The sequence below is a fragment of the Pagrus major genome, chromosome 19 (assembly GCF_040436345.1).
Source record: "Pagrus major chromosome 19, Pma_NU_1.0".
NCBI lineage: Eukaryota > Metazoa > Chordata > Actinopteri > Spariformes > Sparidae > Pagrus > Pagrus major.
The window spans coordinates 10,584,343-10,608,093 of record NC_133233.1 but is presented as its reverse complement, the minus strand read 5'-3'; the positions used below and the strand labels follow the sequence as shown (position 1 = coordinate 10,608,093).

At 40.3% G+C, this 23,751-nt stretch overlaps 1 protein-coding gene across 2 annotated transcripts; it reads left to right on the top strand.

The window, feature by feature from the left end:
- On the top strand, positions 1–23,480 carry olfm3a (olfactomedin 3a). 2 transcript variants are annotated; one of them, XM_073488626.1, is made up of 6 exons: positions 1–69; positions 16,093–16,236; positions 16,698–16,853; positions 19,636–19,855; positions 21,042–21,148; positions 22,758–23,480. In XM_073488626.1, exons 1-6 carry the CDS (start codon positions 1–3, stop codon positions 23,433–23,435), a joined length of 1,374 nt encoding a protein of 457 aa, XP_073344727.1. In that variant the 3' UTR covers positions 23,436–23,480. The 2 variants fall into 2 exon arrangements, with proteins under 2 accessions (XP_073344727.1, XP_073344728.1); XM_073488627.1 differs by lacking the exons at positions 1–69; positions 16,093–16,236 and adding an exon at positions 16,403–16,429 and having other exon boundaries at positions 16,704–16,853.
- Positions 23,481–23,751: the final 271 nt, after the last annotated feature.

Here is a 23,751-nt window from a genome sequence, read left to right as displayed (position 1 = left end):
ATGCGGGTCCTGTTGAGCGTCCTGTACCCCGTCCTTTCCCTCACCATCTTCGGATTATATCCCTCCATGGTGAGTTTCTTATTATTTTATAATTCTGCTTCTTGTTTCATATCCGAGCCTTGATGTTATTATTGCTCACAATTAAAGGCGATGTTACACTCGTGCGTGAGGACATACTGCATGTAGTTTCTCTACCCCGATACGTGACGGTTTCTCTCACAGAGGCTGTCACGCCAAACTTCACTCGAAAGTCCTACAATTTAAAATGGTCTTGTTTACCACCAGTGACGCAAAGCTGGTTGGACATGATTTAAGGGGCTTTACAAATCCTTAGGAGGGACTACACTTCGGCTGTATTGATTTCCAGAATAATTATCTTCAACTGTGAATAATCAGCATGCCTGCAGCCCTCCTCCACGAAGGTGGGCTCAAACACATAGTGTGAATCAAATCGAAAAACTTCGAAAATGCAGTGCTAGTTGGTGAAATATAATTCACGTCATTCGTGTAGGTGTTCGAGTGCTGTTTTAACGGAAATATGTTTTTAAGATGAGAAAGAAAACATTCAAGACAAACTGCGCACCAAACAACTGTAACGATCACACAATAAGCAGAAAGTCGCACCAGCATTAATTTCCCTGAAGAGCATTGCGTTAATTTTTATGTAAATCGGGTTTATGATGAAGCACAAATTCTTTTGTGACTAATCACCTTTTATTATTCACCCATCTCGCCCACTTGTGGATCTCCTGTTTGGAGGCTAAATGGGTTATAATGCAATTGTGAGAGCAAGCACGTTAAGCATTTCAGCATAGGATATTGATTGTTTCCCTCTAATAGCCTGGATGCTGATGCTTAAGACCTGAAGTTGCTTTCATTTGTGTCATATAATTATAGTCCAGCAGGAGCAGGGTTATGTCCCAGTGGCATAACCTCTCCCTCCCTCACCAAGGACTGTCCCTCCTCTGTCTGTTTCTGTCAGTGCTGGCTTTAGCTCTGTGCTTAACATAAGCAAATTTGAGGGAAGTAGAATTGCATGGGCAGTTTTGTACTGAGGTAGAGATGGAATAACTGTGACTATAGCTGACAAGTCAAAGTCCCTTATGATTGATGGATAAATCAGTGTGTTGCTCGTGGCTCAGGGTCTTCTGGTGGTGAGGATGAGGGTGAGGAGCTTTCCACTCTGTCGGTGCTGAAACTTCACCACACAAGCTCTCCGGCTATGCAGCAAATGACAGAAAGAGAGGAAATGTTCCTCATCGTTTCATATGCAGCCTTCAAAACCTTTCTGAGCAGAGCGTAATGATGCTGATGAGACTATACTCAGTTGCAGATAGTGCTTTATTCATACGGTTGAGATCCTTGATCCTTTCCATGTCAGGCGATTAACCAATTAGTCCATGAACAGAAAATGAACTGATGGCAGTTTTGTTAATCAGTTCTTCCTTCATGTCATTTATCAAGTAGAAAAACAAATGTCTCCTAGTTGCAGTACAGCCCTTAAAATGTGAGGACGTGCTGCTTTGTCTTTCATGTGATTTCAAATGCCTTTGATTTTTGACTGGTGGTTATACAGGGCAGTTGGATGCCTTCAGTTTTGCTGTTTTAAACACCTTATAGGTTAAACAATTTAGTTAGATAGATTAGCAATAGATAGGTTAACCAGCAATGAAGAAAATCACTGCAGCCCTATGCATCCCTGGTCTACAGCATTTCGTTAACAAAGAGCTCTGGGTATCTACTCTGTCATTCCATTTATATTTTAGAAATATGTTTTTTGCAGTGTTACCTCTGGTTACCTCTCATGACAATCATTCAGTTCAGTCTCTAACTTTCATCTGTTTGTGATTAAATCAATGAAAACACCACTGCCATGGAGGAGTATGAGAAGATATTGCTGGAGCAAGAGCTGCATGCAAATTGCCAGCACGTACGGCACCGAAGGCCTTTCTGCCTCAGTGTTTAAAAATGATCTGGAAAGGTAAACCTTTTATGGTATTACACTAAGCTGGAAATTATGAATCTGTAACTCACAGGCTGTCAGACCTTGTACACAGGGCTTCGTTCATTTAAGGAAGAGGTGGCAGCCTCTACCTCTTGGCATTTAAGTTTATGTGTTGGTGCTGCCTTCGGTTGTTTTTTCCTCACAGGTTTAGATGAGCAACTTTAAAATAACCTATTACAACCCAGATCTTCTCTGGATAAAGTGGCTAAAGCTAGGGCTGATGGTATGGATTTTCTCTTTGTCGTGCTGTGGCATCTGGTTAGACAGATATTACCTCTGCAGTGTACACAATGGATCCCTAAGGAGCCTTTGTGGGAAAATGAAATATTTGCATAGTGTAGTTTTCCCTTATGGTCTGTGCCAGCCGGGTAATTACACAGTGGCTGCTAACGGCACTGTGTAACTCTCATCATGATCAAAATGATGACTGGAATTTGTGTTTTATGATTACACATTATATGCCGCACCTGGAGGACATATCGATTGGAGTAGAAAGACAGACGTAATAGACTTGAGGAGTCTGACGTCAGACCTGTGCCTTGGACTCAACTGCTTACTGAGACATATCCTTCCATAGTCGTCACAGCTAATGGCTGTCATTTTGTCTAAAAATCCATTTTGAGATTTTCGCCTTGAATCACATTGATTTTATATAAGTTATATTTTATGTATTTTCAATACTGTCTTTCAGTATAACTCTATTTTATGACCTGGTAATGCCAGTATGAAACAGGTTGTGATTTTCTTGCATGTCAGTGCAGCACAGTACCTCCAGTATTACAGTGTAACTATATATTCAGATGAAGATGCTCGTTCTAACTACATTTGAAATCCAGTTACAGTTACAAGCAGTTATGACCTGACATTTGTAACCAAATGTGTTTTTTAAAGATAAAAATCAGTAAATAGAGGAACTCTGTTTAAGCTCCTGTCTTTAATGCCCCCCCTCCTGAATACCCAGTCAGCTCTGATTGGTCAGCTTCCACGCGCCTGAGCCAGTGCCAGTAACAACAGGAGAGAAGCTGTGCTAAATCAATTCTTGTATGCCAAACTAGCCCCTAGGCATACAGTATGCAAATGTGTGACATGGTGACATATTGTTTGATGTCACAAAGTCATGTAATTAAAGGCGACACAGGAGGCGTTTGGGGAGCAGTGTTTTCTGTGCCAGAGAGGAGCTACTGTTGGTGTGGACTTCAACCTTTCTTACTTTCGAGATCTTTTACATGCACAAGAACCTATAAAACGCTCACGGAACCAAAAACAAAAAAGCATAATAGGTCTCCTTTAATGTATTTCAGTATAAAAACCACCAATTTGTTGGAAGAAAATGACTTTTGCAGCCAAAAAGTGCCATGTTGTTCTCTGGGATATTAAGTAATCAGTCCAGGAACAGCAAACAGGTGCAAACTCTTGTGCCTTTTCTTAGAGTACATCATAAACTTGAATTCTTCTTAATGTGTTTGCACCCTGGCAGATAAAAAAACAAATGGTGTGCATGGCTGCGCTGAACAAAACTCGAGTAACTGTGAATAATGTGGATGTTGATGAGCAGTTTCTCCTGGGGATTAGGCTAGTTACAACACCGGTGGGATGGAGCTTTGTGTAGGAACTTGCCCTCTGTGTTCAACACTGTGAGTAGGCGGCTGCATGACTCGGTGGCGGGCAAGCGTATACACCCCCACATGCACTCACACTCTAATCCACTTGTAACGTAAATGCCAGTTTTGCCAATTTACGAAGATACAGTTTTCAGCCGCAGTTCCTGTTTTAAGGTTTCAGGTTTTGATCATGTGTGATTTAATCATATGAAACATGCTCACTGCTGCAATGGTTGGGGGAAACCCTGCAGAGAAGACTTTACATCCTCTCCCTGATTCGACGTCCTGTTGATCATTAATCATGTGAAACACAGAGAGGCGTTCTTTGAAGTTATTGTGTAATGTAGAGCTGAAGGGCTCGTCTGCCAGGCGCTGATGTCGTTCTTTTGCTTGTTTGAAATTCCTTTTCAGCTTCCATTAACATTTTATGTGGCTGATACACTCAGGCTCGGTAGCAACATTTGTCTGGCACAGATGCCGAATTAAAAAACGAGACTTGCTGTGGGGACACACCTACACACGCACACAACAATTCAGCGATTATAGAAGAAAACGCTGGAGGTTTCATATCTCACACCACTTTTTCCACCAGAGGCTAAATTAAGGATGACACCCTCTAACTATATGTGTCAACACAAACAAAGCAAACAGCTAGCCACACTGCCAGCCAGCAAAGTCATTAGTTGTGACGCTGCATGTTTCATGTTGGAAGCAGGAAGGAGGGGGGGGGGGGCTGTCAGAAGCGATGGACTGGAAATAAAGAAAGTAAGTCCAGTGGTGATGGATGTGAATCATTTATAGCAGCAGCAGGGTAAATATATGGCGCTTTGTGCTCAGACTTAGAGAGATGTTAGACTGTGTGAGCCTGTGTGAGGTTCTAATGAGTTTTCTGTCACTTTATTTGAATGTGTGCTTCAGGATGTGTCAGTTGTTAGGTATGTGGGGCCGACACATTATGTGAATAATTCAATGGAGCTCATGTTTGTCAGGCAAATGAATTGATCCTGTTGATTAGTAATAAGACGTCTAAGTACTGACAGTGACAGATAACCACCAGTTACCTTTGAACAATTTTCTGTTCTGCTGTCCTTTGTGCTATTTCGCCCCTTTCAAAGGCTACTATTCATTCTATAAAGACATCAACAGAGGTAATATTAATACGTATAATGAAGGTTTTTTATACACGATGAATACAACTCTTTAAAGTGACTTTCCCTTGTTTTGAGATCTTTTTCATTCCTCTGGGTGAATGCATCTCAGTTAATGATAGTCTAAGCATAATTACAGGAGTTGAGACATGATGTTGAAACTACCAGGGGCATAGTTACGGCCCTCTCCCACTGTTCCCCTTATGATTACTCTAATTACAGCCCGAGTGGTCTTTATATTAGACGCCTATCACTGGATGAGAGATGAAAGCCTGGATTTGATAGGAATGAAAGACATTTGTGGTCTCAATAAATTTATACTGTACTCAGTCAACCAGTGAGATGATTATGGGCTGCGCTTGTTAATTTCTTACCAGCAAAGATAAAATGTAGGCTAATATAACTTATTAAGTAGCTTTAAACATAGAGAGAGAGATAGATAAATACTAAAGTTGAAGAAGTAGATCAGAGTTTGGTTTGATATGAGTTACCTGAGACTTAGGTTTAGGTATTTTTGTGTACTTGAATGTAGTCTTGTGTGTGTAGAACTGACCAAATCCCATGTGCCCCTTTGTTACTGTGGCTAAACTTTCCATTTTTGCACAGTATGGATATGTATATATGGATTTCACTCTGATCATGGTGACAGATTTACAGCTTGAAATCTGTATTAGCATAATTTTTTAAACAATTGGTCCTTGATGTCTCATTTTATAGCCAGCAACTGTCCATTTTCACAGCTGAAATGACATCTTTGGCCAGGAGATTTGATCTGCTCAAGATAAAGAAGCTAACATCAGCGGGTTAAAAACCGGTGCTGTAAAAAGTACCCAAAAGACATACTTGAGTAAAAGCAAATATATGGTGTTAAAATAAGACTTTGATCAAGTGAAAGTCACCCATATGAATAGTACTAAAGTCTTCAAACATCTAATATTGAATGTACTTAAGTATCAAAAGTACAAGTAAAAGTAAATTATATGTATTTAATGTATGTAAAGACCGATTATCAGACTGATTATCAGGCTTGCTGATTATCGGATCCAATATTCAAACATTTTTAAATTATCAAACAAATGTAGTTGAGTAAAAAGTACAATATTAAAGTATAGGAAGTATAAATCAGAAAGCAGAAAATTAAAATACTCTGTAAAGTACAGGTACCTCAGAAGTGCAGTAGATGAGTAAATGTATTTAGTTACATTTCAATTCTCATCAAAACACAATCTGGCTGACGTTTTAATGTTTCCAGCTGACTCGTTTCAAAACGAGAATCTTGTAAAAGTGATCTTTATAATGCACTTGTTGAATGCAATTGTTATTTAATTGCAGTGTACAGCTAGTTAGTCCTTTTATTATAAGCGTGATACACAACAGTTTAAGATCCGACTATTGTTCATTCTAACAGCGGTGGTGTTAAGGCTAGAGAAGCGAACTTGTCACTGGTTTAAGTCCCCTGACTGGCCTGATAAATCTGAGAGGGAAAGGTAAAAGGCAGCACTTGCCCCTCCCTCATTACAACCACTGAAGTGCCCTTGAGCAAGGTCTTTAACCCCAACTGCTCCAGTGGACCAGCAGATCAGACTGCGGTAGTACTTAATAGCATTAGCTCAGTTAATATAGTTAGCTCAGTTAGCCATGCAGCTAGCGGTCTTGACTGGGAGCAGTATTATGTAAAAGCACGAGCTGAGGCTGGCTGGAAAGTATGCTAACTTAAGTAGATGTCTCTGCAACACATCAACATCTTTGAAATATGTCAGAACTCTTATTTATTTGCATTCTGTTGATAATTTTAGTTTTTTTCTACTTTTGTTTTAAATGCTTGAATAACACTGGCTCTGTAACTGGAGATCTGTAAACTTCCACAAATACAGAAGAGCAGGACGGAGCAGCTATAATGTTAGCAACCCTAACTCTCTTAGCATCCAGGACTGGCTTCCACACAGTCAAATGTGGATGTAACCCTACAAACAAATATAGTTGGTAAATATGTTCTACTTGGCTTTCGAAGGTAACACTCAGTTATCATTGAAGGTACTAAGATAGTAAGCCAGACACTCTACACATTTGAGCCTATGTTAGAGCAGATAACACATCATTTTATCCATTCCTTACAATTTTACTCTTGTGTATTTGATTTTGGAGAGGCTCGATAAAAAGCCACCATCCTCGCACTCTTTAAATGTCGAGTATCACTCTTAACACAGCCCCGAGCACTCTGCTGCAATATGTGGAGAAATTCACAGCTAGACAGACCTGCTACGTATGCCTGGCCACAGTTGTTAAGCCGTGATTGGACAATCATTGTTCAGGGGTGGGGTTTAGAGACAAAAGAGATCAGTAATAGTCTAAGATGTTTCTTTTCTTCAAAAGAAAATTTTGCACACATGTTCAGCATTTACACAGTAATAAGGATGCATAAGAGGAAATGTGACCAATTCCACAGTTAGCCAGTTAATTACTGTATATTTACATTACATGTCCATTTTATCCTGCATTTATTTAAAGCAACAAGTACATGCACATATTCTTGAAGTTGCTGAAAGTTCTTCGAAAAAAAAAAAAAATCATTAACTGCAGTAAAATCAAAGGGAAGCAAGTTTGAGGAAAGTACCTACAATTGCAATATAACTTCAAAGAACCTCTGGGAATGCAGTGATCATACTAATTTGATAGTATCTAAGAGTTTAAAGCAGTATTTTGATGGTTTTACTTTACCCAGAGTAGATCCCATAAATGCAATTATTGCCTATTGCCCTGCTGATTCCAAAGCAAAGTGAACACATACATCCTTATGCAAAAATCTTATTTTCAGCACATTCTTCTGCTTCGACATCAGCGTGGAGGCTGAAGTGGAGCGTTTTTACTGCAGCTTCAACATCTCAACATACTGACACCACTTCGCAGCATAATTGGAAGTAGGAAATTCAAAGGTTGTTAAAGAGCAAGAAATAATCAGGTGAACTAACTTTGCTGCAACATTTTGTGAAAAGTCTGCAGATTCAGTGGCATTAACATGGCAGAAATGTCCTTTTCCAGGAGGGGAAAGCTGTTGAGAGTTTCTTACGCGATGCTAATGAGCATGCTCTCAAACACTTAAACTGAGGAGCTGCCAAGACATGCGAATGTTGATGATACAGATTTAATTTGATCAATTAAAGGAGGGTTCTTATCATGGCACACTGCTCCACTAGAATTACCAACATAAGAAGTAAAAATTCCAATTACAGTGTCTCCTCGGGTAATGCTTAATATGAGGGTCCTTCAGACTTTCCAAAATCCAAAATTTTATTATCCCATGATTTAATTTCAGCTTCATCGATTTACCCTATTTACTTCAGTAACACTCTGGTGGTCAGTGTGGACACTTCTCTACGGATAAAAGCACAAAGAGACCCATCGCAGCCTGAGACATCCTCCACCTGACTTTATGTCAGCACACCGAGACATAGCTTTGTGTTACAACACTGTCACTGCTGCTTAGTATTCTGCTTGTGTATGCATGTGCCATTCAGTGTGGCCTGGAGCTGTCCACTGGCCCTACTCCACCGATAATGTTTGATGACTGTTTCATTATCATCCTCCATGGTGCTTATGACTGACGTGTCGTCTTGTTCAGTCAGAAAACTCATTGAAGCACACCCTAGTGAAGAAGCAAGAGGGTGTGAACAAGATAATGCTGTAGCTCATTCAGAGACCGTCGAGGGCAGAATGTGCCGAGCTCTTGCGGAATTATCTATTCAATCTTCTCTTCGCCGGGGTCAAAAAAGGCAAGAAGGTGGCACGCCTCTAGGAAATTAATCTCCATGCACGCCTTTCATCACAGTCACATATGAGAGAAAAGATGGCTTTCTCTACTGCTGTGTCTCTTTTCCCCCCTCCCTCTTGAACCTCGGTGGCATGCAGCATCTCTTTGTCAGTATCTTACTGGAACCTTTTTGGTCTCAGGATTATAGCTGCCAGGATTGCTGTTGCTACTGTGTTTAGGGGTGTTACCATTTGTCATTGCTGTCTTGGATGTCTACATCAGTCTGGTTACAGAGCTGGCTGCACATGCAAGTTCATCTTCCCCTGCCATTAGAGCTAAAATGTTAACTCATTTAAGCAGCATGATCATCAGTTACTGCACCGACATGCGCATTCCACTTCACTTGCCTCCAATACCCTGGTGGGTTTTTGTTTGGACAGGTTGATAGATGACTAGATAGATAGCATCTGTTTAGGTCTCTGTCGTGTGGCAGGCAGGACGACAGCATTACTGTGATATGAGATTTAGCTTTATTGGCATCTCTGGCACCTGGATTTGTTTCTGAAATGATAAACAGGGCTTTTTTTAAGTTTGAATCTCACACAGTGCCTCTTCCTACCTGCTAATACAAGTTAAAAAACAGATTGTCGCCAAACAAAGTAGATACAGGACAAATTACCAACATTGTTGTTTTTTGCCATGTTGTAGCCTGTCTAATAACTGCTATGAATAGCTAAATAAATAATGTGAAAAAGTGAGAGATTGACAATTTGTATTTTCTGCTACTGTCTGAAACAGACAGATATTTCCTCTCATCTTGTACCTCCATTCTCCTGTGATGTATGGCTCATGTCTCTGCCAAAGCCCAACAGTCCGCTTTTATTCAATCCAGCCTAATCCAATAAAACATACTTAAATCTGCCAGATCCTGATTTTATTTGGATCCACATCAAACTGTACTTAGTCATACATAACAGCCACCTAAATACATTTTATTTTTTTCGTCAAGATCCATGCCTTTTGCCCTGAGAAATTTACAAAATTGACGAAAAATCTTGCAAATTTAAAGAAAGTAAGAAAAACATTCCTGCATCCGTCCCTATATCTGGATCTGCACCAAAAGTTAATGAGGTCTATTTTAGGCCTACGCCCATCTTTTATTCAAGTTTCCCGGAAATCTGTTCAGTAGTTTTGTGTAATCATGCTGACGAACCAACCAACGGAGGTTGGCGGAGGTAATAATGTCTACTTGTGCTGACCCAAATGCGTTAAAACTGCTATTGCCACGGTGGTCAATTTCAAACTCTGTATTCAAAATGAGGGAGTAGTTGCATAGGCTGCACAGAAGAAGAGGCCAAAGATTGATAAAGGAGGCGAGAAATGGAGGTCCTCTATTGCGTTAAAGTAGTCTCAGAAACCACGCACAGAAATCCAGCGAGGGAGCATTTCTGATCTGCTAGCACAAATGTGGTCTCGTGACCCTCCATGCTTGAGACTTGTCTTTTGAGACTTTGGAGGCAGGAACTAATGTCTTCCCTCCTATTCTTGTCTCTCATAGACTCACAATTATATTAATAGCAAAGTCTATAGGTAAATAATGACAGCCAGTTTGATAGCTTGTGTTTTTCCCTCCCTCCAACGTTGATGCTTTGAATATTTGCAATTGCTTCAAAGCCCAAAAAAAGGGTATTCAGGACAGCCTTAATGGTTTGTTAGAGTTACACTATATCTGCCAGTTTGTTTCCTCTCTGCAGCTCCAGCTGCTTCTTTTGAGGGAGTCTGTTAACTCTCACACTATGAATCTAGACTATATTTATAACAGATTGATTTCTGCCGCTGCCACTGACAATCTTTTAATTTTTTAGCGCCAGCCTCTCACCTGTGGTATCCCTCTGGGGAGTTCCTCACATTGCCAGACTCATACTGCTGCAGCTTAGCAAATGGAATCAGCCTTCATGAGAGTGGCAAAAGAAATTAGATCAAGAGACCAAGGCTACACTCAGAAGGGTGGAGATTCGTTTACCTTGAAGACAGTCGGCCAGAGTATATGGGCTGCAAATACAGTGGCAGGTCAAATAAGCACTAAACAGATGCTTGCTGGGTCCAACCAGGTTTGCATGCAGGGGTGCAAAGAGCAGCAAAATATCTTCTATGAAATTATAATTGCTCTGATTTTTCATAAATGTATTCGAGTGAAGGAAAAATGATTGCTGTAGAGAATGTGTGAAAGAATATAAAGCAATAATTGAATATCCACAGAATAAAACCTACTAATCAATCTATAATTGGTAACAACAAAAGTAGAAGTATGCAGGGCTAAAGGACAAGAAAACAGAGACTGAACAGGGTTCTTTTAATAAGAATTAAATTAAGTTTGTAAAAAAAGTAAAGAAGCAACTCATCTAATATCCCTGTCCTTCCATCAGTGTTTTCAGAAGTGTAATTGTAAATTACTCCTGGCCAAGAGTATGTGCACATGAAGTGATTCGGATCTGATGACAGCAGCAAACTCTCCCTGACATCATTTACTAACTCAATCTTAACCATATTAACCTATCCATTCACATTCACTCCAACATCAACCCCCTGTGTCTGTCCCTCAATCACACAAAAAGGTTGATGAGGACAAAGTTAATGGTAAGTGTAAAGTAGCCAAAGTGAAATACATGTTGATGACAGAATAACAAGCAGAAGAGGGATTCAATTAGGTGTGTAATTGACAGGATACCTGTGTGCTGTGAAGAGCATGAATCATATCTTCCACTAGGAGGAATTCATTATCTTTGTTGTTTACGCTCCTTAAATGCACTGTTGACTATGGATGTTTTTACTGAGTAATCTATAATTTTCAAAGTCAAGTCTACCTTTGTACAGCATGCCTGCTGTGAACAAACAGAGCTGTCCACCTGAAAATAGACACCAGCGGTAATTGGCCATTTGTGATAGCGTTCTTACAGACAACTGATAAGCGAATAGGTTTTAGCACTTAAACTTAAATTGTTGCCAAAACTCAACCAATACTATACTATTGGTATCATACTAATTCAACTGAATGTCTTTAACAAATGTACTTTTTATTTTGTAAAAAAGACGTTTCATTTTGTGTCTTTGGAATTTCCTTCATGTTCTTCAAATGGTTCTAGAAGCACATTTAAGTCATAAAGCCCAGTTCAGACCAAAGATTCCAGATGAGACAAAACCTTTTTATAAAGCTGCAAGGGAAGGTTGCAGCAGTGTGAACTGACCCGTCTCAGCTCGACTCAAGTCGGCTGACGGTGTTGCCTGTGACTCAGCTTGTCAAGTTGCCACTGGCTGGTGTAAGGATGGTTATACTTTGTTGGCCAGATGACAGATACACTCATAAGAGACAGACCTGTTAATGTCTGTAAGGCACATCACCAAACACTTACGGTAAACTCTTCCTGCAATAAACAACACCTATACATGTGGCTGGCCAAAAGAAAATAATGCATAAAACTGAGCATTCCATGTCATATTATGTCAATTATACATCCTTTCCTGTCATACTTTGTTGGCCAGATGACAGATACAGTCGTATTATACAGTACTGTAAATGTCACTCTTGGCTTCACTGAAGCATGAAAAGTTTGAGGGCTAATTCACAGTTCAATCAGGTCGTCTCATAAAAGTCCAACATTAATAGGCACTAGAAGTGAGACTGACCTTGTGTGCAGCAATAAAAGTAATAAAGTCATGATCATTCATTATAAATGGCTACTGGACTGTGTGATACTCTTTCAGTTAGTAAGTCATAATAGATCATTCATTAATAGAGGCCTGTTTTCCAAATAACAGGCCGATATTAGATTACTTTGTGGTTTGTTGGGTGGATACCATAACATGAACAATTGTACAATATGATTGTGTTTCTAATGGAGTGACAGTTGTGGTGAGACTGTCATAGAAATGTAGAAGCAATGTTAAGGTCATTTGTCAGGCTATGTGGGATGTTGTTGTATCACACTGTGTTATATTATTTCTGTTATTCTGTTATTGTTTTATCCTCATGTCATCCTAAAGAAGATATCCATGTTCAAAAGAGTCCTCAGTAGTTAAAAGGATACAAATGAAGAAATAGATACTAACAGACAGATTAAGATGTAAAAATAACTTTCAGTTAATTTTAATTGTAGAAAGCAACATAATAGAGACAGACTGGCTGTTGTTGTCTAGGAAACGGAAAGAGGTCAGAGTAGTTATTCAGGTAAATGTGTAGAAACCAATTTCAGACGAAAAGTGTTGTCGTTTTAAAACACAGCACGGCATATTTACTGCACTGAAACACCTTTATCTGTGTAACGGTTTAAAGAAGACACTTTTAAAAAACCTCAGGAAGTGAGAGTTTATGTTTACAGCAATTTATGTAAACAGAAACTCTTGACTGACCTAGTAAAATGAATGTGTTTTTGTTTGTGATGGCAGGACTTACTTTTTAGATTGCAAGTCTCAGTTTTATTGTGCACTGAAAATTCACCAGCTAATATGTTCAGTACTGTTAAAGGTTTTATTCACTCAGCCTGGAAGTGGGAGGATGTGGAGCTGATTGAGTACTTTGAGAGCTGTGATGTGATTTAAAAATCATCCAAAAGTCAAACAGAAAACAAACAACTAATGAGTAGCAGGTGAGTTAACAGGTGATGTGCTGTGGGTTTTTTGCTGGGATAAACACAGGATAGGTAATATCTCAGATAAACTAGTTTGCTTTTTAGAAAAGGTTAATGCATCTGAGTACTGATTATACAAATGGCATTTTTCTAAAAATCCATTTGGAACATGATGACGTGGCCTCAGCACCACAGGATCCACTTACTTGATAAAAAAAAGAAATAGGGGAGTGATACATTTCGCTGTGTTTCTCTGGCATGACTGTAAACATGTTGAATACTGGCACAAAATATTGTCTGTTGGCAACTTTGCTTGCAAAATATTGATGACCACTGTATATCAGCCTCCGAAAAGCCATGAGTCAAACCCTGGCAAAAGAAAGATCAAGAAAATGAACCACAGAGGAAACATAAATGCGTCTTCTTGGCAACCTGTTATGTGTTTGTGTGTGCAGTACATACTGCATGTATCTACTCATGCTTTTCTGTGTGTGTGGTTGTAGTTGTGTGTGTGTGTGTGTGTGTGTGTGTGTGTGTGTGTGTGTGTGTGTGTGTGTGTGATGCCTGTGCAGGGAGCAAAACTCTGCTGGGCGGCTGGGGAGAGCTTTGAGCTGCTGGATGCTGTTTGGTGAGGATGATTAATGACTAGACTTTGGCGCGCAGCTCTGTGAAACTATTGTAGCCTTGAAGCCGGATCTTCTTCTTTCTAATGTAGTGAGAGATAGAAAATATTGAAAAACTAGCCTTTGGTTCTCAACATCACAGTTTCTTAAATAAATACAATGTTATTAAACTGCAACAGGTAAAACATGTTGTTCCTCATGTATGATGTAGTCATACTTCGGCTTAATCAAATAACTCATGTCAGCCAGTGCCTATATAGAACCATTCATTCATGTTTGTGCTGTCATGCTTTACTGAGTGAGTCTTAATCAATAGATACACATTAGTGAGATGGATTGTGCTGCAAATACCATCTTTTTGTCTAACCCTATTTTATTTTACCTCCCTGTTTGTTTTCCTTCATTTTCTCCCCAGTACACGTTGGTGCCCTCCTTGTTTATCCCTCACCTCATCTCATCATCTTATGCCGGCTGTCTTTGTACTTCTCTGTCATGATATATCTGCCTGCACACTCTCTACTCTTCTACCTCTATCTCTCTATCTCCCCTCTAATTGACAGTCAAGTCCCCTTTCTTCTTCTTTGTCAGCATTGTCCTCTTTTCTTTGCATTTTTCAGCTACTGTTTACATACATAACCACCTCTTCAACTCTTCTGTTTGTTCATATCCCCCACCTCCTCCAAATTTACCTCCTTTTCTTCTGATATGTCACTCGGATTATAGGGGATGACAAGGTTTACCAGCAGAGTCCTTGGTGGCAAAGTGCATGAATATTTATATGAACACAAAAGCGTCTTCAGGCTTGCTTGTCTGTTGTTTCTTGATTGAAGTGTCAGCCAAATCTCTGTATTGCTTTAGAGTGCATGGCCGCAGGTCCTATGAATAATAGAGAAAAAATACTTGCAGTTGCTTTAAGTTCCACAAAGTTCATGTCTTTAGTTTTCAAAGTTCTACAAACACTTTTCTACTCCTATAGTCTACATAGAGCTTGTGTAATCACATCTTAGTATTCAGTATCCAGCTCTTATAATATATGCATGTGCTAACCTCATGTTAACGTAACTTCCATGGCCATGGAGCATTTAATACTAGATTAAAATCTATTGTTGTATTATGACAAAAAAATTGAGTGGTTCATCTACAATTATTTTCTTTGTAAGCTGATGTGACATGTGAGAATGAAAAGGTTGCCAGGCAGAGCAGTTGACCTATCCTTCATACGCTGGCATTGATATGCTGTCCTATATGTGCACAATCATCAATGCCTTTTAACACAGACTGAAAAACAGAGAAACGCTTTCCTTCAAGATACAACACGGAGCTCCATTTGCAATACTTAATACAGTACAGCTATCAACTGTTAGTAATCTGTGAGCTGAGGGGATTATCTCAGTAAAGTAATACCAAAATATACTACTCTGGTGATGGGAGACAAATTAGTGTGTTTAGTCATAGTGGAAAGCAGAGTGTTTATTAGTATTCAACTTAAAACATATTCAGAATATGCTTCACAGATGAATTTCATTGTAGAAACACTACTGACAAACAGTAAAATAAAGTGGAATCAACGTTGAACCTTTTGTACGCCTTTGTCATGATTCAAAATAACCCATTACTCATACCCCTTTCACATTGGACAAAAAACATACTAACATCCACTAACATCTGGCTTTTGTCCTTATTGTAAATGGGTTTAAAATGGGTGTTTATCAGCTCCTGCTCTGATCGTCTGTGATGAAAACACCCAGGTGGACATTTTCGCCCCTTGTCAGGCGTGATGCTATGACGCTTATTCAAGTTAAGGTCGCTGGCTTGTTGATACTTTTCCATCCATCTCTGTTCAAACATCTCTCTAACGTCCTTCAGCTCACGCCTCAGCAACTTCCAACAACAGCTCCAGATAAAACGATGTGTACAATTCATAAATATTTTAAGACTTTATAAAACAAGTTTTTACTTCTTCTGGATACTGATGAGGTATATGATCTGCTACTTTCTACTGTGCCCTCTTTTTCTGGTGTATTTGTGATGACGAACCTGATTTAAAAAAAAAGAAACAGGGAGGCGAACTTGTGTCCTGCCAATGGGGAATTTTATCAGCAGGTTTACCCACGTTTAAAAAACCCTGCATATACACGCTTATTTTGATGTAAAAGTGGTCTCACTGATATGAAGAGTGAGGAGTGTGTAGCTGCGTTACACAAGGTGTTTTCAAATGAAACGCATCTATAGCAGCATGTCTTTGTTGCTACATTACTTCAGGTTAACAGCTTTCCAAAGAGAACCAGTCTTACATAGATACAAAATCAATAACCTTAATGTTTACATGTATTTGTTTGCAGACTATCGGCCCAAAGGAGGGCTGGCAGGTGTACAGCTCGGCCCAGGATGCTGATGGGCGCTGTATCTGCACAGTGGTGGCACCAGAACAGAGCCTGTGCTCCAGAGATGCCAAGAGCAGACAGCTCCGCCAGCTCCTAGAGAAGGTAAGCAAATGTAATAGGGGGATATTTACCTCCCCAGTGCATGCACACACACAAACACACACACACACAGGCAAACACACGCCCCTGTTAAAGATGAGAATGATGAGGGAACAAATCCCTACAAGCTTTACTGTCCTTTTGAGGAGTGTAGTACTCCTAATACTAGATGTTTTATCGTGTGCCTTTAACACAGGTGCTCTGCTGCTAGGCTTTGCCACGTTGGCTCTTTTTCAGCAATTGCCTGTTCACGTTCAAGCACACACAGGCCCACCAGGGACAACCCATCACAGTGCCTTTCAATTAGTAGCAGTGAAAGGAAAGGAGGAGAGAAAGAAAGGCATTATCTATTGTAAAGTTAACTATACTTTCCTGCACTATACTATTCTATACTACTAAATGTCCTTTCTGTGGATGGTAACCCTGTTTGAGCTGATTATTTATTATGGCTTGTTATATTCTAGGTGCAGAACATGTCTCAGTCTATTGAGGTGCTGAACCTGCGGACTCAGAGGGATTTCCAATATGTCATGAAGATGGAAAACCAGATGAAGGGCCTGAAAACCAAGTTCAGACAGATTGAGGATGACAGGAAATCCATCATGGCCAGAAACTTCCAGGTAATCCACAGCCTCGTTTAATCATAGCCTGGTTTGATTGGTTCAATCAATCTTTTTTGTTTAGTTTTTTTATATATATACAGTACATACGTGTGAGGGACCCAGCACGGCCTCCTCACGTAAAGGGGATCCGGGCAGACTAGATCCAGGTAATAGTAGTTGAAACCACAAGCCAGCAAAGCTTCAAATGCCAGAAAAAGGCTTTTTATTTTCCACACAACAATGAAAATAAACACACATACTCTGAGGGCAAAGAAAGGCAAAGAACGGCAAACAATGGCAATAATATAGCCTCGCACCAGGCTACTTCCTCTCAGAGACCCAGGGAGCTGAATAAAGCTCCCTTAAATATGGCAGCATGCTAAGCCCAATTGGGGCAAACCATTAATGAGGGGAAACACCAAAACCATAATGGTCCACATCTGGCATTATACACATGAATATTCCCCAGAATAAACAATGCCAAATCCCCTTTCGACTCACACAATATTTCACCTGTCAACACAAAACCTCTGCATGATAATCACCCAAACCACTATACACTGTCAAAACTAACACCCCTGAGTGCCCTGGGACGCGCCCCCCTTGCCCCGCGCTCGATAAAGACCGCTCCTGCAATGGCGCTCGCTTCCGCAGAGGAGCAGTGGAGCCGGACTGTGAGTGCAGGTGAGTGTATGTGAGTGTATGTGAGTGTATGCAGGACCAGAGTCTTTACCAGTGAACAGATGAAGAGCGGGACGAGTAGTGGGTACCTCACTACATGCCAGGATGATAGAAAGGAGTGAAAACTGTCACAGGTGAGTTGTGGGTGTGGTGAGTGCGAGCCGTGGCGCACCGCGTTCCCGACACCGATGCACGGCTCACGCCACCCACGTTAACAAAGCAAGGTACAATACCCACATATCATACACATACACATCAAAATAACATATTCCTTCCTTAGAATGATATGTGGGAGTGTGTGCGGGTGTATGAGTGTGCGTGTGTGTGTGTGTGTACAAATGTCCGAGCCAAGTCTCTCTTCGCTCCCTCGTGGGCCACGCCACACACTGGCGTTCACCCGAGGAGACTGTGAGAAGGGGGGGGGGAGGTTGCTCACCTTCTCACAATACGTTAAATGTTCCTATGCAACATTGATTTCTCCAGTGTTATTTACATGAAAAGCTTTTAAGCTTAATTCAAGTTCAAGTTATTTTTTAGGCCTTTTTTTCGTTGAAGAACTTGCATTTTCTCATTTTTGCACTTTGTTATATTTAATTTTGATTCAAAGCAGAGAGCTAGACAAACACTGGGAAAAGAGGGCCTGGGGTCAGATTCAAAGCCAGAAAAATCAATTCCATTTTATTCTGCAAGCTAGATACTCTGGCAAGTTTAAGAATAACTCATGACATTAAGTTCATAAAGTACTGCGTTAGTGGGAGTTCTTCAAGAATGATCAGACAGTGGAAACTGCCAGACTGGCTTTATGCAATAGCAACATTAGTTATGTCACCAATATAAGACTTTAGGTCCCCCCTTAAGCTACAACTTGTTACACTTTGGTCTTAAACAAATGGGATACAAACATGTTAATTTGTCATCTTTAGAGATGCTGGTAAGTGGATCTGGTTACATTTGAACTGGCGAGCCAGGCTAGGTGTTTCCCTGTTTCTAGTCTGAATGCAAAACTAAGCTAACTGGCAATAGCTTCATATTGACCGGACTGAAGTGAAAGGAGTATAAATCTTCTTGTCAGACTCTTGGCATTTTTTAGACAGCTGATAACTACTACTACAGATGACACAGTCTTCCTCTACTTTTACACAGCACCTTAAAGTGTACTGAATTCTGTTAGCACCAAGACTACAAAGAATTTTACCAGCAATGTTGCACATTTGCTGAGCCGTATCCAACCTGCAAGTGGGTATCTTTCCCTTCATATGGAGCAAGATTTTGAGAAAAGCCAGGATAAGAGCAGGAAAGCAAACAGACATTCTTTTCAGTGTACACAAAATATTCAAAGGCTCTCTAATTCAGAAAGCGCTTACATCTTTGGTTGTTTATGAGGTTGTTGTGCAGCTGCCGTTGGCCTGTGTGGATTGCACTGGACAGCTGGTATGGGAGTACGAATATCTCTGGTGTGGCAAGTTGCAAGTCACTGAATGAGTTGGGAAAATAACTGTGTGGAACAACCACTAGCCCGGCAAGAACATCAGAATAAAAAAACATGGTATAAAAATAGAAGTATAACCTCTAACAAATCTGAATGTCAAATGAAAAGTGTAGTTAAACACAGGGATAGACACGGTTTCAGAAAATTGCCCCCTTTTTAGTCAACCCTGTTAAATATATGGTGGATAAATATATGGTTTCTCACAAGCTGAAAGGGTTTTTAAATATAGGCAATGAATGAATGAGTGGTTCATTGCTTCATGGCTGGCTGATAGCTCCATAAGGTTCTTCATACAGCAGGTACTGTAGAAGGTCAGTCTGCTTTTTCATGACGAATAACACTAATGACTAGTGTTATTCGTCATGTGAGACTGCATATGCTATGTATGTGAGCATGGATCACTGGAGCAACTAAGGACATGTATAAGGGCGTATATAATTCTTAATCAGTTACTAGTCATCCAGTATGTAGGTGCATTCTTTCCATAACAATACTTAACATTACTAAAGCTGGGCTTGCTCCTCTGTCAAACAAACTGTAATTTTGTTTGTCACTGACCATCGCACCTATCTGCAATCCTCCACCTCTCTCTGTTTTCCATTTCTGCTGCTGTCGCCGTCACTTCTGCAGGAGCTTAAGGACAAGATGGACGAGCTGAAGCCGTTGATCCCAGTGTTGGAGCAGTACAAGATGGATGCTGCGCTCATCTCTCAGTTCAAGGAGGAAATCAAGAACCTGTCGGCAGTGTTGACTGGGATCCAGGAGGAGCTCGGGGCCTATGACTACGATGAGCTCTATCAGCGAGTTCTGCGACTGGACAACAGGCTCCGCAGCTGTATGGGCAAACTAAGTAAGTGGTCAATGCATTTTTGAACATACACTGTTTCCTACTGTCTTGTTAGAGAGAGCACTGACAGTGGTGCTTGCAATAGTACTAGCACAAGTGGCACTGCATTATAGTATTTGCATGATGTCTTAAATTGTCATAGCAAGGGCCTTTTCCCAAACCATGGGGGAAAATGCAGATTTAAAAAAGAGAACACTGTATAGCCTGAGTTCCTTGTGGTAAATGAGTCTAAGGGTGTCCATTAAAAGGCACCTATGTAAAGCAGGTTACTTTTGAAGCCTACTCTCAGCTGCTGTGATGCTTTTCTTTGTTGTTTTTCTCTTACATCCCACACTAAAATTTGTTTCCTTTAAAAAACATGTTTTCACCTCGATCTCGTGCCAGTGAAGAAAAGAAGCGATTTGTGTTTGTTCTTGAGGACTGTGTGGTGTATTTACAGCCTTTGGTCTTTCAAACAGTAAAACGTTGCAAAATCTTTTAAAGAAGGCTTCTGAAAGTAGCATACAATAACTAATTGCCTCATAATGGGGCAGAGAGGGGGCTGTTTGTGGACTTAATATCTACAACCACAGCATCCACTAATTCTACATTAAAGTACCGTATATAAACTATTAATTTGTCAGCTGAATTGCCAGCATTTATCAAGTGTGTTTCCTGCACAGTTATTTTCTTTACAGTAGCTAATTAAGACCACACATTGAACAAAATTAAGGAAAAACACTAGAGATTCTTCTAATTTACATTCAAGTTTTTATGAATGGTGCAGCTTACCTTAGATGCACTGGTGCTGCACTACATTTTCATTTTATTATGATTTAATATGATATAATTTAAGACTAACTGTCCTGGCTGCTAATTGTGCTTTAACCAAATCCGTTGTACTTCACTAAAGAAAAACCCAGCTCATAACTTAAGATGCTGATGATACCTGGGGTGTGTATATTGCCATATTTTCGGTGCATTTAACGAAATAATATGGGATAGGCATGAGAAAGCTGAATTGCCTTGCCACAAACAGCAGTTGCACCATTACGCTTCAAGTTAAATAAAGCAGCTCACTGCCATTGCTATCTTAGTATGCACAGAGGGCACACTCTCTGGTGGCACAGGCATGAAATTGGCTTGAGAAATCTAGTTAGAGACAAAAACCACCACAGCACATCTTATCGCTGCATTTCTTTATTAACAGCGTGTGGGAAATTAATGAAAATCACTGGACCTGTTACAATAAAGACATCTGGAACCCGGTTTGGAGCATGGATGACTGATCCTCTAGCATCAACCAGAAACAACAGGGTGAGTTATAAAAGTGGGGGAGTGCTTTCCAGGGGCTGTGCTGTGTGTACAGTATCATATCCGTGTTGTGTTTACAGAGTAGGCAGAATATCACAACAGCTGAACATGGGACTGTTATTATGGAAGTAGATCTGATTTTAGCTATGCTAATGTGGAGTAGTGATGTTTCTGGATTTTATATTTTAAACTGTGTTTCTTTTCTTATAGAATCATGTCAATTATTCAAAGATTCCCTCCACGTATCTATTAAAGGGTAACGCCACTAATTTTACAGATTAAAGTGTGCTTACAGGTCTTGGAGTACTATTGCATTGAAAAAAGTAGTATGAAGCCTTTTGTGGCTCCAGAGGAAGCTGCATGTAATCTGATAAACTGCCTCCAGCGATGTCACTCTGTGGTTAAGTTGCATTGGGGATAATAGGCACCAGGTTTTGTAGAACCAGAGCTATTGCCTCTTTTATTCCACACATTCTTCTTCCTTTTCAGAACTTGCCCACAACCTTAGCCACAATGCAGCTTAGCAATGAGTTGCATGGAGGCAATTTAACAGATTCCAAACAGCTTCCTCTGGAACCACAAAAGGCTTCATACACACACTAATGGGTACAATTGGTTGAGTTACCTTTTAAGGCATACACAAAAAATCCAGTCTGACATGGTTCTGCAAAAAAGAAAACTTTTTTTTTTTTAAATGAATCTCTGGGTAAGTTCAGTCAAGAAGACTATCTTCTTGTCTGCTCATTCATTCAAAACATTTTGTCACTTTCACTCTCTCCACACTACTATTTCAGTTAATCCAACCAGCTATTGCCATGATTTAAATTAGTCAACCATGTTGTTGCTTTCAAACCATAGATCTGTTCTGTTCTCCTCTCTGCTGTTGTCCTCCACCCCATTCACTTCCGGTTCATCATACCAAGGGCCCAGGATGAGCTCATCAGAGTCCACCTCATCACACCCAGATCTTTAGCCATTCATCTTCACCCCATCACCACCACCAGTATCTAGATTTCATCGGCGGGGTTTCTGTACTTGTCACGGCTTCACCTCCCCTCATATTTCTTATTGTGCACATGGCAATCAAAAAATTATTCATTCATTCAGAATAAAGTCTCTTCCAATTAAAGTACAATTACCCACATTAAAATCCCTAAAATTACATGTATACTCCTTCTCCCTCATTAGAAATTCCAGAATATATGAATATGCATATTTTTCACAAGTTTAACGCCCAGAAACAGGATGTCCCTAGTTCACTGTAAAGTCCATTCTCTGTGTTTTTGCCCCTGGAGGCTTCGAGTTTCCACATCACACTTGCAAATACTGAATACTGGATCAGGATTGGCCTCCAGAGTATTTGTGATGTCACAAGTCATGCTTGTAGGCCTGGCCTCTAAAATGTAAAAACAGCTTCTGGTCTTAAACTCTGCACATACATCATTCCACACAGTGAAAGTCAAACATTCAACTGTGGGAAAAAGAAGAAAACACACCTTTAGCTGGAGGGGAAAATTTAAAGAGAGGTTATTTTTGATGGTTGACATGTTTATCTGGATATGTCAGGTCAGCTGTCTCTCACTACCATTTCTCTTTGTCCTATCTGATGTAGGTCTGGTATATGGACAGCTACACCAACAGCAAAATTGTGCGTGAGTACAAGACAACGGAAGACTTTGTAGCAGGAGTGGTTTCCCGAACCTACAGCCTCCCATTTAAATGGGAAGGAACCAATCACATTGTCTACAATGGATCGCTTTACTACAATAAGTACCAAAGCAACATTATTGTCAAGTACAGCTTCGAGACAGGCAGCGTGCTGGCGCAGCGAGCTTTGGAGTTCGCCGGCTTCCACAACATGTACCCATACACATGGGGGGGATACTCCGACATCGACGTCATGGCTGACGAACTGGGAATGTGGGTTGTGTACGCGACCAATCAAAATGCTGGAAATGTCGTCATCTCCCAGATCGACCCTGACACCCTGCAGGTCCTGAAGACTTGGAACACCGAGTACTCCAAAAGGAATGCAGGTGAATCCTTCATGATCTGTGGGACGCTCTATATCACCAACTCTCATCTGTCCGGAGCAAAAGTTTACTACGCTTACTCTACGAAGACTTCAACTTACGAATACATAGACATTCCTTTTCACAACCAGTACTTTCATATCTCCATGCTTGACTACAACGCCAGAGAGAGAGCACTGTACGCCTGGAACAACGGACACCAGGTAATATTTAATGTCACCCTCTTTCATGTCATAAAAACTGATGATGACTCTTAAACATACTTTTCCTATCACAACTAAAGCACCATCATTTGTGATACAAGGACCTCCTAATTAATCATGTTTTGTCAAAAATGGACTATATATTTACTTGCCACTACTTGAACTTTTCCAATTTGTGGCTCTGGATTCTTAGCTGAACTGAGCATGGACACCAATGACTTGATACCTTACTGGAAAACATGTTATACATTTGTACACTTTTCCTTTGCTGCTGATCAGACTGGTATGCCTTATTTGCGATGTGTTGGGTCTGCTAGCTGAAGACTTTTGATAGCTTTTGCATGAATGTCCTAATTTTGTCTGCAGTGAT

Excerpts from the sequence above, each read along its gene's own strand:
- olfm3a (XM_073488626.1), top strand. The coding sequence starts at position 1 with ATGCGGGTCCTGTTGAGCGTCCTGTACCCCGTCCTTTCCCTCACCATC. Across the intron at positions 70-16,092 it reads TCGGATTATATCCCTCCATG|ACTATCGGCCCAAAGGAGGG; the intron begins GTGAGTTTCTTA and ends ATTTGTTTGCAG. Across the intron at positions 21,149-22,757 it reads CATCAACCAGAAACAACAGG|GTCTGGTATATGGACAGCTA; the intron begins GTGAGTTATAAA and ends TATCTGATGTAG.